This window comes from Macaca mulatta, chromosome 6 (genome assembly GCF_049350105.2).
Source record: "Macaca mulatta isolate MMU2019108-1 chromosome 6, T2T-MMU8v2.0, whole genome shotgun sequence".
In the NCBI taxonomy this organism is placed as follows: domain Eukaryota; kingdom Metazoa; phylum Chordata; class Mammalia; order Primates; family Cercopithecidae; genus Macaca; species Macaca mulatta.
Window position 1 is genome coordinate 143,011,517 of NC_133411.1, and position 16,395 is coordinate 143,027,911.

The following is a 16,395-nucleotide window of genomic DNA, read 5'->3' on the forward strand; positions in this document are numbered from 1 at the left end:
AAAAGAACTTAGAGGCATCTGCAGTTTCCAGGTGAATTTGGGCCCAAATAAGGCAGAGGACTGACTTGAGTTCACTGGGCAAGCCAGTGTTGGGTCAGGGACCAGGACATAGGCTGGCACTCCCAACCCCTAAGACAACGGGTACACCTGGCAGCCTAGGACCTGGCACACAGTGGCCACTCCACGCTTGCCTTTGCTGTCGCCACCTTGGTGTCTCTGACTCTAGACCCCTTCCTGGGGAAATTCAAGCCTAATTTTTCCTTCTGGTGAGGGAACCCCAATCCCATTCATCAGGAACAATGGCTGGCACAATGCGGGAAAAATAACCCATGGGAAATAGTCCTAACAAGCCCTGTGAACCTCTGGGGCAGCTCTTCTCATAATTTGCCCGTCACCTCTCAAGCCAATTTGGCCAAATTTCCTTAGGATTTCATCAGGAAATATGAACTGCCAATTTTGTTATTAAGTCTTTATTTTGATAACAATTCTTGGTTATTGCATGAAGTCCGAGGGATGGAGCAGGAGGGGAGAACCCACAGAAGAGTCCTTCCTTCCTTATGAAGAAAGAACTGACCCCAAAGCCCCCTTGCTTCATTTTTTTTTTTTTTTTTTTTTTTTGAGACGGAGTCTCGCTCTGTCGCCCATGCTGGAGTGCAGTGGCGATCTCGGCTCACTGCAAGCTCCGCCTCCCGTGTTCACACCATTCTCCTGCCTCAACCTCCAGAGTAGCTGGGACTACAGGCGCCCGCCACCATGCCCGGCTAATTTTTTTTTTGTATTTTTTAGTAGAGACGGGGTTTCACCATGTTAGCCAGGATGGTCTCGATCTCCTGACCTTGTGATCCGCCCGTCTCGGCCTCCCAAAGTGCTGGGATTACAGGCATGAGCCACCGCGCCTGGCCCCCCTTGCTTCATTTTAAGGGCAGCTGCCTGGTACCTGATGCAGAGTAGCAGCATCCCAGCAATTGTGTGTGCTTGCTTTTCTGTAGGTCACAACCACCTACATGCATACACACGGACACATACGCCTCAACAAACAGTGAAAGTACACAAAGTTTCCAGAAAGCAAACTGTGTTTCTAGTAACAAACCACAGTCTACCTCTAGGACCTGTGACCGGGTTTTGCCCTGAGAGGATGCTCCATGGGAAGTGCTCCTGCCCAGAGCCAGCAGCCCAACCTCCAGGCGGCTTTGGGCAAGCCCCAACAGGATGCCAGGCGGGCTGGTGAGCAGGAAGAGACGCCGCTCACAACCTCTCCTTGCTGTAATTTACTAAATCCATCTGGGGCTCCTTTGAGCCGTTTTCTGGAAATGCCACATTTCAAGGGTCTCCCTGTTAGAAAAGGTCAGAGAGTTTATGCGGCCCTTTCATGTTAAAGGAGCTTGGAAGAAAAGGAAAGGAAATGTATATTTTCAGCTTTAGCCATGATTAAGTAGGCTCAGGCCATGAGAACATTCAGATGATTTACATGATGTTACATGAAGAGCCAATTAGCCTAACAACTTCCAAAAAATATCTCCTTCAAGAGCACCCATTAGACACTTGGAATGCACCAGGCGCTGTGCTAAGCTCTTCACTAGGGTACAGTGATTCATCTCAACTGCACTCCAACAGAGCAGGGCAGGCCTGCATATGATACCCATTTAACCTATGGGGAGACTGAGGCTCAGAGAGGGTCAGCAATCTGCTGGGGGTCCCACAGCTAGTAAGTGGCAGGGCAAAGATGGAAACTTAAGACTGCCCAAATCTAAAGCTGGAGCTCTTTTGCTCCAACAGCCCTCAAGCCTTGGGAGTCCTGACTTAGTCCTGTTTCCAGCATCTGAGTAGTGCAAGTTCATTAGAATGAAGATGAAGCCTTATTAAATCACCAGCTCTGGCCTGGTCTGGATGAATCCAGAAGACTTTGGGGCCTCCTTGCAACTGGTCCTGGTCCTGAAACTCCCTGGTCACCTCCAGGGGGGCAACTACAGCAGATTCCACTCACTACCCTGTGGAAGAACCCCAGTGTCTATCATCTCTGTATGTGATCTGAGTCAATTCCCAGAACAGGTGGCCTCGGGTGGACTCAGGAGAGAGACGGTACACACTGAGATCTGTCTGGCTCAGGGGAGAGATTCTAGGCCCTCTCTGCCAGCAAAGGTCTTGGGCCACCCTATACAGACCACCAAGATGATTCCCTAATCCTGTAGATGGCCCCCTTCATGCAACATGAGCCACCCAGAAAGTCAGGGCTCCAGATTAGTGACAGCTCATTTGTCAGCATTTATCTGCCAAGACCACAAAGCAAATAAGGACTCCCTCTGGAATTTTAGGGATCATAATGGAACACTGGAGTGACAGTTAGGGTGTGGGCTCAGGAGTCAGACTGCCTGGGTTTCGAATTCTGACACCTTTATTTTCAAGCTGTGAGAACTTAGGTGACTTAACCTCTCTGAGCTTCAGTTTCCTCATTAGTCAAATGGGGATACGAGTCCCTATGTCATAGGGTTGGTGTAATGACTAAATGAGATAATGTGTGTGAAGCTCTTGACAGGATGCCTGGCACATAGCAATCACTCAGTATATGAGGTTGGTCATTGTGCAGATGATGGCGAAGGAATCAGTGCTGCCTGGACAAGGGGCTCCTGCGGGGCTGCACCAACTTCTGGGGAACAAGTCAGAGCTCTTGTTCCTTCCCAGCTTTCCAAACCCTCCTAAGCCATCCAGGCCCACATGAAATCTACCTCCTTCGGGAAGCCACCCTGACTACTCCAGTCCACGCTGATCTCACCATATCTGAGCTCTTTCTGTGCACTATCTGTATAGACTACTCTAGCACCTAAATTGGCTCTAATAACTCTTTAGCTTCTCAAAGCAACCAAAGGCTCCTGGAAGGCAGACACCTCTAGTCCTTCCCTCTCCACAGCCCAAGCCAGGGCTAGGTACACAGTAGATGATCCCTTAGCAAGCCTTCAGACTGATTTCAGTGTGGCTGTGGATGCCTGTGACTCAGCCTTTCTCTCCCTCACTCCTCCTCACAGCCCTACTCTCCCTACTCACCCACCCTCTCCTCTGGTTCCAGCCAGCAGGGTGGGGAGTTGGAGCTATGACCCCATAGGACAGTTGTTCCCAGACTATAAAATGTCCAAAGAAACTTGAGGGTGGGGGAGTTAACAGATGGGGAAAAAAATGTTTCTTATTTTCTTTTGCCAAATAAGGACATGAAAAAATAAACTTGTCCCACCATCATTTTAGTAAAGAAAGGATGTTTTCACACCAATAAATAAGGGCATAATCCTTGATTAAAGGCTAATACCAAGCTGGAAAGTTTTAACCTTATTGAGAAAACAAAACAAAACAAAAAGAACCTCACTGTTGTTCTGAATTCTCTCCTTTCTCCAAGGACTGGGGAACACGTCAGCCTCCACTGGTCTGTGTCGGGGGAACTCATGGGTCTGGGGACAGCTATTCTGGAGAAGGTTCCTGCAGAACCAGGGTTCCCTACAAACACAGGACCCCTAAAGCCATTGGGTTGGGCAGATCCGGATTCCCTTTCAGCTGTCCCAGAGGAGGCTCACCCCAAGCCAGACCCTACCTATAACCTTAGGAGCTGAGGTGGGGGAGGCTCTGAGACCCTGTCCCTGTGCCTCTCCCCTCCGGGCAGGGCCGAGCCCCCCCTTCCCCGCCAATCCGGAGCAGATGAGGCGAGACTGAGCGGCAAGACCACCCTGGGAGGAGGCTGGGGAGACCTCTCCCCCTCATCTCCATCACCAAACTGAGCACTCGTGCCCATGCCACCCCCCAGCCCCGGCCTGGGGAAAGGAGGAAAAGTGGGCACCCTAGCCCGGAGGTGGCGGGGGAGGGGGTTGTGGTGTCCGAGGTACCCCGCTGGGCGGGCACAGATAGGATCTGAACACAGGGAAGCATGCCCTGGCTCTTTGATCCGCAGCCAGCCACGCCTGGCCTGGACCCGGAGGGAGGCACGGCTGTCTTCCGGCCCGGCTTTGCACCGCTGCCAGGGGTCCTGTGGGGCCCTCAGCGGGAGAGGCGTCCAATACCCCGCCCTGCCGCAAATACCCTCTATTCCAACTGCTCTCAGAAGAGGCGTGAGCGTCTACACTGAATTCAGCACAGAAACCTGCTAGGGGGGCTGCGGTTGACTGCATCGCGATCCAAAGGACCAGCGTCTTTTTTAGATTCAGTGGCTGAGCCAGGCCAAGTGTGCCGTGGAGGCCCGCGTGGACGCAGACCCGGGTGCTATGCAGATGCGCTGGAATCCAGGCACTTTCCCGCGCTCCGCAAATCTAGATGTTTCAGCCTGGATCGAGCGAGGGTTAGAGGATTAGTCAGGCCAGGGTCAACTTGAGAGTCATGTGCTCCCTAAATGCGACTTCTAGGGTGGAGTTGCTGTGGACGAGGGATCCACGTCGGAATCCCGCGCCCACGTGGCTGCCCAAAGCTCTGAGTCTCCGGGATGCAGGTTCTAGTCATGGAACCGAGTTGGGAGAGTAGCAGGGGCTGGGACTTGGAGGATCGGCTGAGGTCTGATGCTCTTGGCTGTGTTCGCGGCTCAGAGCCGTCGCCTGCCCGAGGGGCCCGTCACAGATGTGTGATGTACAAGCTCTGCATGCAACAGGAGCTCAATAAATATGCGAAGGGGGGTATGCTTGTGTTCGCGCTGCATGCAGGCAGCCTAGAGGGAAGTCTCTGATTGGCACAGGGATGGAGGATGGGGCAAGAGCCGCGACAGCGCCGCGGAGTCCCAACGCTGCCGGTTCCCTGGGGTCCGAGCACAGCCTCAAGCAGCCCCAAGCCCTAGGAAGCCCCCAGTTCAAAGCACAGGGTGCACTGGAGGCTGAGCACCATACAGTTCAAACCAAGGCTGCAGTGGTAAGCCACGCCCAAGCCCCAAGGGCCTAGGGGACTCCCGCCCTCGGCAGCTGGAGGAGAAACCTGGGCGCAGGAAGCAGGGGGAATATCGGTTGTAGCTGAGTAAGGGGGGCGTCAGGAGTTCCCTTTAGAGTCTCTGCGTTTCGGAAGAATGGTGATCATTCTCAGGCTCGTCCGACTTCTCGCTCGGGGTGCGCTCCGGGAGAGCGAGCCCTTTAAGGCTACGCCCAGTGGGCGCGTCCCGGCCTCACCCGGGAGAGGAGGGGCGGGGCGGACCTGTGTCCCGCCCCCGGCCGGGCCCGCCCCCACCGCCCGCCCCGCCCCCGGCACTCGGCCGGCGGCGCCTTTGATGTTCGGACCCGCCAGCTCCCGGAGCCGCTCTGCCCAGCGCCCTAGCCCGCGCCTGCAGCCCGCCCAGGCGGAGTCAGCCCGCGCTCCGCCCGCCGCAATCCGGGCTCGGAGGTTCGGACTCCGGGCTCGCCGCCCCCCGGGCCGGCTGCGCGCCCCGCACTCCCCGCGCCCAGCGTCCCGCGCCACGGCGAGCGGAGCGCACCATGCCGCAGCTGGACTCAGGCGGGGGCGGCGCGGGCGGCGGCGACGACCTCGGCGCACCGGACGAGCTGCTGGCCTTCCAGGATGAGGGCGAGGAGCAGGACGACAAGATCCGCGACAGCGCCGCCGGTCCCGAGCGCGACCTCGCCGAGCTCAAGTCGTCGCTCGTGAACGAGTCCGAGGGCGCGGCCGGCGGCGCAGGGATCCCGGGGGTCCCGGGAGCCGGCGCCGGGGCCCGCGGCGAGGCCGAGGTCGGGGCCGAGGTGAGCCCCCGCCGGCGCCGGCTCCTCCCCCGCGGTCGCCGCGCCCCGCCGCCCCAGCTGCGCGCGGCCCTCGGGGTCTCCAGCGCGCAGTGCGTCCCTGCCCCGGCGTCTGCCCCGATCCCCGCGGTCCCACCGCCCCTCACTCCCCTCCGGTTCTCCCTCCAGGCTCTCGGGCGGGAACACGCTGCGCAGAGACTCTTCCCGGACAAACTTCCAGAGCCCCTGGAGGACGGTGAGTTTCGGCCCGACCCGGCCCCCCTTCCTCGCTCTCAGGCCCTGGCCTCGGTGGGACGCGGACGCCGAGGACCGCGGGAAGCCGGGTGCCTCCTCCACCGCTGCTCGGGAGGCGGCAAAACCCAGGGGTGGGGAGTGGGGGGCGGGCTTCCCGGGCGCCGCCGGGTCGAGTCACTTCCGGTGCCCTGACCTTTATAGGAGTAAACAGACCCCCGCCATGCCCGCCTCCCCTCCTGCCCAGGTGACTGACTAATCCGCCGTCTTCAGGAGACAGAACTGGCCAAGGTTTCTTGGTTGGAGGGCGAGGGGGGCGGGGGGAGGTCAAGTAGTGGCCACCTCGGGGAGGCCTGCACTCCAGGTCCTTCCCCTACAACCTGGCACTGCGGATACTCCCAACCCGTTCCTTCCCAAGTCAGGAACTTGAAGGGGACCCCTTGGCAATTCTTTTTCTCTCAAGAGCAGACAGCCTTCAGTCCCAGCCGCCACCAGGGCTGGTGTGTCTGACCCAGCTGTGGTTTTTCCAGGCCTGAAGGCCCCGGAGTGTACCAGCGGCATGTACAAAGAGACCGTCTACTCCGCCTTCAATCTGCTCATGCACTACCCACCCCCCTCGGGAGCAGGGCAGCACCCCCAGCCGCAGCCCCCGCTGGTAAGTGGACCCGGCAGTCAGTGCCGCCCTGTGCTTGCAGCCTCCTTGACCAGGTAGGTGAGGCACGGGCAAGACTTCTGCCTGGAACAAAATAGACGAGACTCCTGTGCTGGTCTTTCTTCCCATACACACCCAGTGGGATCTGAACCAAAAGGAGAAATTTGGTGAAGGAAGGAGAGGCCGCCCTGGGGCACCCCCTTGCCCTCTGGCTCTTGGCTTTTGTCTTCCCAGCTTGCTCATAAGCAGGTGCAGTCTGTCCTGGTGCGGGGTGATGCCAGGGTGGGGTCTTCTTAGAGAACTTCTGAGTCGAGACCACCGTCGCTCCTGGCTGCTCTGATCTGATCTCAGAGCTTTGCAATTAACTTTCTAACTAGCCCAGGAAACCCTGAGCCTCCTTGGCGCTTGGAGGAGTGGGCAGGAAAGCTGATCTGTTCAGGTGCCCTGGTTGTGCAGGAGAAACGTGCTGTACTCGGCTGTGTCCTTACTGGCGTGAGTGCACCCTTGCCAAAGAAGGACCCTGAACACCATGTGTGGAAAGTGGGTTCTTAGGAAACTGGCTTGGTCTCAGACACACCAGGAAGGGTTGGCAAAGGTGCTACAAATCAGAGATGTTGAGAAGGGACCAGTTTAATTAATTCGGGAATTAAATATTTTTAAGTCCCAGTGCTTTGAAAACATTTCATGATCATTACAAACCATGCCCATTGGTGCAGATGACCTAAAGTGCGAAGAGCCTATTCTGAGTGCTTTGGAGCAGTACAGCTGTGCTTTTAAAGAAATTCCTATTCGTGTTTCACACTCTTCTCAGTTGGTCCAAGTTGGGGTGAAGGTACATGGAAGGTTTGGAGACTGTGGTAAGCGAGTGTTGGGTGTGAATGTAAGCCCAGTGCAGGTGGGGCTAGCAGGCTGGAGGCTCACATGGCTACAGTGGGGTCACCAGAGGGAGGAGAGTAACTGCTAGGCTGTTTCAGACCAGGAGTGAAGAGGGTGGTTCTGAGAGCTGCTGGATGCCAAGTCAGTGGGAGTGAGAAGACATACAGGCTTTCCAGAAGCCCAGGCTGGAAAACCTGTTATATGGCCAGCTCTAGAAATGAACTCCTTGCCCTTTGGGCCCCTATTTCCTCATCTGTAAAATGAGCATGTTTTCCAAGTAGTCTCTGTATCCGACTTTCTGCTCTGGAGTGGCTTGGTATATGAGGTGGTTCACTTCCTTCCAAGTCTGTGAGGTGAGGGGCGTGCCCCCCAGCATTCCCGCCCGATACAGTGACTATACCCAGAGAACTCACCCTGCATGAGCCCATGCTTAATGAAGATGCATTTTGGATCCCTACAAGATGTAAACCCTTAGATTTGGGACCAGGTTAACATAACTTACCAGTGCCAAACTTCTGACAGGTGAGCCACTTGCATGGGGGCCGGGGTCACCTTGGAACCATGATTAGACAAAAGGCCTAGGCCCAAGGCTCCACTCCAGCCTCCTGGGGCTCCACAGCAGCGCAGGGAAAAGGCCGCCTTTCGGAGGTCATCTAGTGGTGTGGGCAAGTGCTGGGGGAGTATCTGGAGCAGGGAAGGCCTTGTTCTGCTGTCAGGGTATGGGTGATGGAACCATTTGGTGTCCTTTGGCCCACATGGGTCAAGAGTGGGCTCTAAAAGTCAGGACAGTGCGGGAGGCACACCACCACTGACCTGTCTTTTCACCTTTCAGTCTTTCTCAAGCTACAGCAGATACATTTCTATGTATCGCACCTGCTCCTATAGGTACATAGCCCCTTGCCCTCCTCCCCACGCAGCCACAGTCCCCACCGTGTGGCTTCTGGGCTCACATGAGGAGAAGAAGGACGGGCTCTGACACTGGCTCTCTGTGCCCTGGCCTCAGCTGCTCTGTGGGGCTGCAGAAAAGGACAGAGGCAAAGGTGTAAGCTGGAGTGACACTGGGTGAGGAAGATGTATGTGAATGTAGGGGAACCTCTTTTAAGCAAACCTGACAGTTATAAACACATAGCAAGTCAGAGTATTTGCTTGCATTACCTGAAGACGTGTGGGCATTTAAAATGTGATTGGGTTTTACCAAGCAAAGTGAATCCACCCCCACATTTTAGAAGCACATTTATCATTGGATTCAAGGTTCATGTGTCTGGAACCCGGAATGATCCTCTTATCTTGGATCAGGAGCCCCTTGCAAGGGCCCTGAGGAAAAATTGCCTTTGGAAGATTTTTCCAAAGCTGGTCACTTTCCCAAGCCCATCTTTAAAGGACAGACAGCTTGCTGCTCGGGTCCTGCCACAGGCCTTAGATCCAGGCCCCCATGCCCTTTGCCCGGTCTTCTCTGAGGGCACCCATGTGGTCAACACTTAGCTGAGAGGCTTGAGGCCAGTCATTGGACCTCCCTTGGGAGCGGGGAAAGCCTGTACCAGGGACCTGCTCTGCCCATGTGGGTGGGATGCCCATGCGGCTGCTGTGTTAAGAGACCTCGAAATAGGCCAGCTTGAACCTTGCCGGGAGCAATGGGCTGAATGACCACCCCACAGCCAACTGCCACGGGACATACTTTTTTTTTTTCTTCCGAAAAGGTTCCTTCTTTTTGGTAGTTGGCTTCTCTTAAGCTTGTTAGAGGAAGAAAAAATTAGGTCAAAGTTTATTCCATGAACACTGTCAAGCACCTAATGTAGGCTTACAGGCAGTTACTGGCCTAGACCAGTAACCAGGGTTTTTTTGTTTTGTTTTGTTTTGTGTTTGTGTTTGTGTTTTTTTAGAGACAGGGTCTCACTCTGGTGCCCAGGCTGGAGTGCAGTGGTGTGATCTTGGCTCACTGCAGCCTCGAACTCCTGGGCTCAAGCGATCCTCCCACCTCAGCCTCCTGAGTAGCTGGGACAACAGGTATGCACTACCATACCCAGCTAAGTTTGTTTTTGTTTCTGTAGCGATGGGTCTCACTGTGTTGCCTGGGCTTTGGTTTGGTTTTGTTTTCTCTTCTCTGCTTTGAGACCTGAGAGTAGGTGGAGGTGGTGAGTGGGAGGATAGTGAGCTGATCTTAGGCTATACTCTGGGGGGATTCTGGGATGAGTAAGGCATCGTTCCTTAGGCAAACTCAGGTTCCTGAATGCATACAGCAGTGTAGTCAGTCTTGTCATATCCAAAAATGATGTGAGGCCGCGTTGCGCTGTGGCTTCTTCTATGAGCTCCACTTGGAGTCTGTAGCTTGGACAGATGCCGAGCCTTTTGCCATTTTGATGAAATATCCAGAATAGACACATCCATAGAGACAGAAAGAGGATTCGTGCTTGCTAGGGGCTGACGGAAGAGGGGCCCAGGGAGCGACTGCGCATGGGTATGGGGATACTTTCTGGGGTGATAAATAGGTTCTGGAATTAGATAGTGGTGGCAGCTGCACAATCTTAGGAATATACTAAAAGCCACTGAATTATATACCTTTAAAACAGCGTATTTCACGATATGTGAATTACATCTCAATTTAAATAAGAAGGCTGAAGCCTTTGGCTGTTGCAGGCTTGGGGCCATGTGTCCCTGTCCCTGATCTCCACAGCCATCCAGATGCCTAGGGATGCCCCAAGCCAGGGGGTCAGGCGTCAGGTGTCAGGTCCAGCAGAAGGAGCCTCACTGAGGCAGTGGACTCATGTTGGGACTCCCGGCAGGTCCAGAGCGTGCCCGGGGGAACAGGAGGTGAGGGTATGAGCAAGGCTCCAGCAGAGGAAGGAAGTGCTGCTGACGCATGGCCAGCCTGTCCGAGGAGCTCTGCAGAGATGAGTAGGTGCAGGAGCACCCACCGGCTTCCACATGCTGCAAAGCGAGCCATGGGCCTTGCTGAAAAGTGTTAGTTATTGGTGTTGAGCGCCAGTCCTGGTTGGAGTGAAGCCTATTAGGTGGGAATTTGGCACCAGGCTGGGTATCAGGTACTGGACCCCCAGACTGGAACCAGGCTCTTCCCCTGGGAGTGCCCGGCTGAGCAGAGGAGACAGATAGAGACCTGAAGCAGAGCTGGCCAGAGGAGTGCTGTCACTGAGGTGTCCCGGGCAGAGCCAGCCCCAGCCCCGGCTGTGAGGGAGGGCCCACTGAGCAGCACTCTGAAGGCCACAGGGTTTGGATGAAGACAGAGGAGGGACTGGCAGGCCCCAGGCTTCCCTCTGAACACATCCCAAACCTCCCTACTTCTCTGCAGTCGGCACCCGAAGCCCCAGCCATCGCCATCTCTCACCCAGACAGCAGCAACAGCCTCCAGAGGACCCCTCCCTCACCCCCAACCCCCATCCTAACCCACAGTCCAGGCTTCATGTAGCAGCCAAGGGGTCCTTTAAAAACAGAATCAGATCACATCTCTTACCTGATTAAACCCTGCATTAGCTTCCCATTGCTCTTGGAGTAAGGTCCAAGCCACTCACCACAGCTGAGCGCCTGGGTGGCCCCCACCAGCCGCCCCTCATCACCTGCACCAGCCTCTTGCTGTCTCCCTGACGGCAGTCCCCTCCCTGTCCTAGGGGGTCTTACAGCCAGCAACTTCTTTCCACCCCAGGACTCCTACACTGCTTCCCTCCGCTTGGAAGTCTCTGCCGCAGCCCTGCACATAGCCGCCACCTTTTCATTCCTCACCCAGGGCTCAATTCACATGTCTCCACCTCAGGGAGCCGCCTCTGACCATTCCCAGTGGGCCCCTCCTCATCCCTCGACTCTGGCTGCCTTGCCCGCCCTGGCAACTCTTTAGGCTCAGACGGTTGGCACTGCTTTCCAATGCACTCACCATGCTTAACCCAAAGAAAGCCCGGCTGTTCGTTTCCTCCTCTGCACAATGGGAGTGGTGAGCCCTCCTCCCAGAGTTGGAGTGAGGACCAGCAGCAGTGCCAGGGAGGGGCCCAGAGAGGTGCCAGTGCAGCCTGGCCAGGGGGAGTCAGCCATGACTGAACCCTTGTCCCTTGCTGGCCTGGCTCCCAGGGGGCCAGTGGTGGCTCACTCATGGGCCCCACATGGACTTGGGCACGGAGGGGTCTGGAGGTCTGAACCCGGGGACTGGGGACTCAGGTGTACAGGCCACCTACTCACTACCCTGCCTGACCCAGAATTCTTAGGAGGGAAAGTGCTATCCCTGGGGCCACCAGGGAGCCACAGCCACTCATTCCTTCCTCAGAATTCTCTCCTGCCACCACAAAGATTGATCTGAAAGAGACTCCCCTTCCTTGTCATGTAAAAGTCCTTTACATGAGACATTAGAAGCTTAAGCTGTTTTGTTTAAAAAAAAAAAAAAAAAAAAAAATGGCGCAGTGGCTCATGCCTGTAATCCCAGCACTTCGGGAGGTCAAGGTAGGTGGATCACTTGAGGCCAGGAGTTCAAGACCAGCCTGGCCAACATGGTGAAACCCAGTCTCTACTAAAAATACAAAAATTAGCTGGGCATGGTGGCACACGCCTATAATCCCAACTCCTCTACTTGGGAGGCTGAGGCAGGAGAATCGCTTGAACCTGGGAGGTGGAGGTTGCAGTGAGCCCAGATCAGCCACTACACTCCAGCCTGGGCAACAGAGCCAGACTCGTCAAAAAAAAAAAACCCAAAAAACTCTCATGGCCATCAGCCTGGGAAGCCATGGCCACCCTGTGCGTGCCCCTCATTCTTGCCATGATGCCACAGGTGTGGGCATCCTCCTTGCTCGCAGCCTCCCCTGTGGCTCTGGCTTGCTCCCGGGCTGCCTTCTTTCCCAGGGTGAGTGATGTTCTGTACACATCACTCCTTCGTTTCCACCTTGACTTTTTCCTGAAGCATAATACCCACACAGAATTATGGGGTCAAGGGGCAGGAAGAGTCAAGGCGTTTGCTTCCCTGGTGCCCCAGTTCGCTGTAGGTTCTGAGCTGTGAGTGTCCCGTGCTTACAGTGGCTCAGCACAGCTGACATGGAGTTCTGCCTTGTTTGTTCTGCATTGAATAGGTTTGTGGTGGGCAGTGCGACTGTGAGCTATTTTGAATTACATTTCTTTCCTTGGAAGGCTGCCTGCGTAGTATTGGCTATCACATTTGAAAAATCTGCAGCCTCTTCTCCGCTGCTCCCAAGGTGGGACTTTGAGGGTGGCTCCCTCAAAGCCAGGAGAGCACCATGAAGGGGGCCGATGCTGCAGACCCCTGGTTAGAGCCAGGCTTCCTGCCCCACCCTGTCCTGGGAGCAGGGAGGGATGGCTGGGAATTCAGGGTGGCTTGCCCCTCCTCTGGAAAGTCAGGGTGAGTACCAGCTCAGCAGGGCAGAAAAGACCTTCCCAAGACCCAGGGCTGGCAAAGAGCCGTGGATTGGTTGCTGAGACCTGGGATCCTTCCCCCAGCTCTACCAGGTTCCACCAAGCCAGTTTCCACAGCAGCACTCGGGAATATTCATACCAGCACTGCCACCTCCTCAGCTGCTCTGAGACTCAAGTGAGCGGGGCTGAAGCAGATGAGGGTGGCCCCCTTTCTGGGTCTGTGGAAACCATACCCCATCCCCTGCCCCTCCAAGGAGGGAGGTTTAGCTGAGCTTAAGCAGGGCTCTGGGGGTGCTGGTTTAAAGTCACATAACTGCTGAGGTCAGGTGGGTCAGGGGTGGGCCCAGAGCCTCCTGGAGGTGCAAGGCAAGCCACAGCCCCTCTGAGCCTCCACAGGCTGTTGCGGTCCCAAAGCCATACAGTCACACCCCTCACACCTTGTGACTGGTGCTTCCTGCTGCTGTGTACAAACAAGGCTCCGTTGGAGGAAACAGGTGTTTTATCAGGTCACAGGGGCCCCCACCCCCAATGGTACAGTGCACAGATCCTCCTGCTGCAGGTGGGGACAGGGAGGCCAGATCAGGGAAGGGACTTATCCAAGGCCCCTTAGAGGAGTGGACAGAGGGAAGGTGTTGAGTCTGCGCGATGCACCCTCTGATACTGTATCTGCCATTCTTTGGGTGGCCCTGGGTGAGTTACTTAGCCCTCTGGGCCTTAGTTTTCTTATCGAAAACTGAGGATAATGAGGGTTCTCACCTGTTTGGGTCAGTATGGAATGGAAAGAGACAGTGTATGTGAAACCCAGCACACAGTAGGTGCCTCCTGAGTGGCAGTGGTGGTGGAGGGAAGGCCTCTACTAGGAGTGTGAGTGCTCCGAAAGCTGAGGTGGGACTGGGGCCTTGGCTGCACTTTCCTTTCCCAGCTCCCCTGGGACAGTGTCCTCTGGCCTACCCTACCCTTGGGCCCTCAGCCTGTCGATAGACTACACTTTCTCTGCTGTAATCTGGGGTCCACACCCCGACTGAGTCCCTTCTCTATACTTGACCTGGGTTAGCACGTGGCGGGCTCCCTCTGCCCTTCCAGAGCTTAATCCTGGGAGACAAAGAGACTTTCACTGGGAGCCTCTAAGTTGGCTTTGAGGTTCTGCTGGAGTTGGAAAAAGGGCACAGGGGAGGGAGAGGCCAGTGGGGGCAGCAGGGGAGGCTCCTGAGAGAGGGGCCTACACAGGTGAGAGGGGGAGAACACTCTGGGCGGGGGCCCTGCTGGAACAAAGGAGGAGAGAGGCAGAGGCTGGCATGCTCCACCAGGAGAGGGGCAGACAGAGGCCCAGGATCTGTGAGGGATGTGCGGTGACGCTGGAGAAGAAGGGCTCAGCCTGTGACCTTGGTGCTGGGGCAGCACAGGTTCCAGAGCCTGGGAGAGGCTGATGGGCACATGCAGCATGTTGGTGTCATGGTAGGGCAAGGCGGTGCCCACCTGCAATGGTGTGAATTGGACACGGAGGACAAAGGCGGGGAGAGCCAGCTGCTGGGGCAGGGTGCATGCTAGGAGGCATGGGGAGCATGGGAGGAACTTGAGCAGAGCCAAGAGAGGGGTAGGCTTTGGGCGGAGAAGACCCAAGGGTGTTGGGCAGTGCAAGGCAGGGCTACCTCAGAGGTGAGAAGTTTCCATTTTCCCGTCCTTCCATTTGACTCTCATGCTGTCTCGGGGTTCGGGAGCCTAGGGTCTGGCCCTCTGATTACTGAGGGGAACTCTGCCCCACAGGTCAGTGGCTTGCTCAGGTCCCAAGGCCCATTGGTGACTTAGCCATGGTGTGGAGAGCATCTCTGACCAGCACTGTCTCTAGCAGAGCTCCAGGGTCCCTGGGGCTTTGGCAGGGGTGGAGGGTGGGTGTCTCCGAGAAACCAGGATGTTGTCAGCTTCTTCATTCAGGCAGTTTGCTGCCCTGTTTCGCCAACCTGTCATGCTTGGGGTCTGGACCTGGGAAACCGCCTCCCTCCCTTAAAAACGTGTGGCCCGCTTCCGCTGCTGCATGCAAGCTGTCTGCCGCCTGGGTGGGCTTGTCCTCCGCAGAGGTGCCCCCTTCCCCTGCTTTCTGCTGGAACATGGGGCTCCTCTTGGCCAGTTCCCCAGGGAGCAGAGGGCCTCCGTCCCTTGCTGGTTAGAGATTCTGGCCTAGGGCATAGCTGGGATGAGCCTGAGTCTGGCCCTCTTCTGAGAGGAGGCCACCTGCTTGGGTTCTGCTAGCAGACTACCCTAGTGCCAGAGCAAGCCTGGGGACACACAGCCCTCACTCCGCAGCCCCGACTCCACAGCTAGAACTCCCTGGAGATCAGAGGAGCAGACTCTGTGAAATAAGCTTCCTCCTAACCCCCCCACCCTGCCCCCCATTAAAACCACCAGCTTTCTCTTCAAGGGCAGGAAAGCTGTCTGGGCCCCACACCATGTGCTTCCAAATAATGAGTGTGCGGCAGAGGCTCCAGGCATGGATGGGCAGGACGTGGCCCCAGGGAACAGTGGGTGTGGGCTTTGGGAGTTTACATGGTTAGGGCTGCCCCCACTCCATGTCTGAGCTGGTTTGGGTGCCATTGGTGGCAAATCATCTCCTCCCAGGAAACCCAGTTTTCCCATGAGGGCAGGGAGCTGTGATGGGAAGGAAGCCATCCCTTCCCCTGCTGTGTGACCTCACGCAAATCTGGGAACCTCTCTAGGTCTCAGTTTCTTCCTGTAAAATGGGGTGGGAATCCCTGGCCATGGAGAGGCCTGTGTGCTGGGTGGGCCTCAGCCGGGGTCTGCTGGGCAGCTCCCTGCAAGTACTGCTCCAGAGCCAGCCTCCCCATCAGGCAAGAAGGGGTCGTGGGGAGGGAGGGACAGGTGATGGGAGTCTAGGCTGAGGGATTCTGACTAACTCTGACCTGGCTCTGGTGGCAGCGGGCCCAGCCTCCTGGCCTGCTGGGCCGCCATCTGAAACGCATTACTGATGCTTTGTAAACTCCACATCATTTGGCCACATGAAAGCCTGGGACCTAAAAATAGCTGCTCCCAGAGGACGCCCCGCATTGGTGGGGCTCAGCTGACCTCTGCACGCACACCCACCCACCACCAGGCCACCTCCCTTGCCAGGGAGCCCCGACTGGCAGGGCCCCACCCACTCACCCTCGCAGTGTGGGCAGCCACTGCCTGGGGCCAATTTATCTGGGCACAGGTCTCACTTAGCTGGTCAAAGCTTCAGGCCCTGTGGCTGTACCCAGGGCAGAATGTCTGGGAGAGCCAGGAGGAGGCTGCTGAGGGTGAAGTGGTGGTCTCAGGACCCTTCCCCAGACTTGTCATGCCTGGAATGCTGGCGGGAAGCTTATTGGAAAGCTAGTGGAACCATCTTCCAGAAGAGGACACAGCAGCCCCAAGGAGGGGAGTACTGGGAGGGCAGTAGTCTGATGTTTATTTGGCCACTGTCCAATGTTGGACGAAAGAGTCACTGCCAACGTGCTTGTGAGAGTAGGGCACGGCCTGCCCGGGAGACCCCAGTGTCCAGTGGAAAACCCACTAAGTAGGAGGCAGCGCAGCACAGGCCTCCGAGCTGCTAGGGTTGACTCTTTG

General features: G+C 56.4%; 1 protein-coding gene across 11 annotated transcripts in view; it reads left to right on the forward strand.

Moving 5' to 3' along the window:
• The first annotated feature begins 5,179 nt into the window (after positions 1-5,179).
• TCF7 (transcription factor 7) overlaps positions 5,180-16,395 on the forward strand; it is a 33,455-nt gene continuing 22,239 nt past the window's right edge. For 5 of the 11 annotated variants that reach the window (XM_078005187.1, XM_015140915.3, XM_028849723.2 and 2 more), the window contains exons 1-3: positions 5,184-5,684; positions 5,850-5,916; positions 6,443-6,567. In XM_078005187.1, the coding sequence (XP_077861313.1) occupies positions 5,424-5,684; positions 5,850-5,916; positions 6,443-6,567 (453 nt within the window). In that variant the 5' untranslated portion in view covers positions 5,184-5,423. Of the gene's footprint in view, positions 5,685-5,849; positions 5,917-6,117; positions 6,204-6,442; positions 6,568-16,395 lie in introns of those variants that run through there. The other 6 variants (XM_078005189.1, XM_028849728.2, XM_078005190.1 and 3 more) reach the window with 2 other exon arrangements.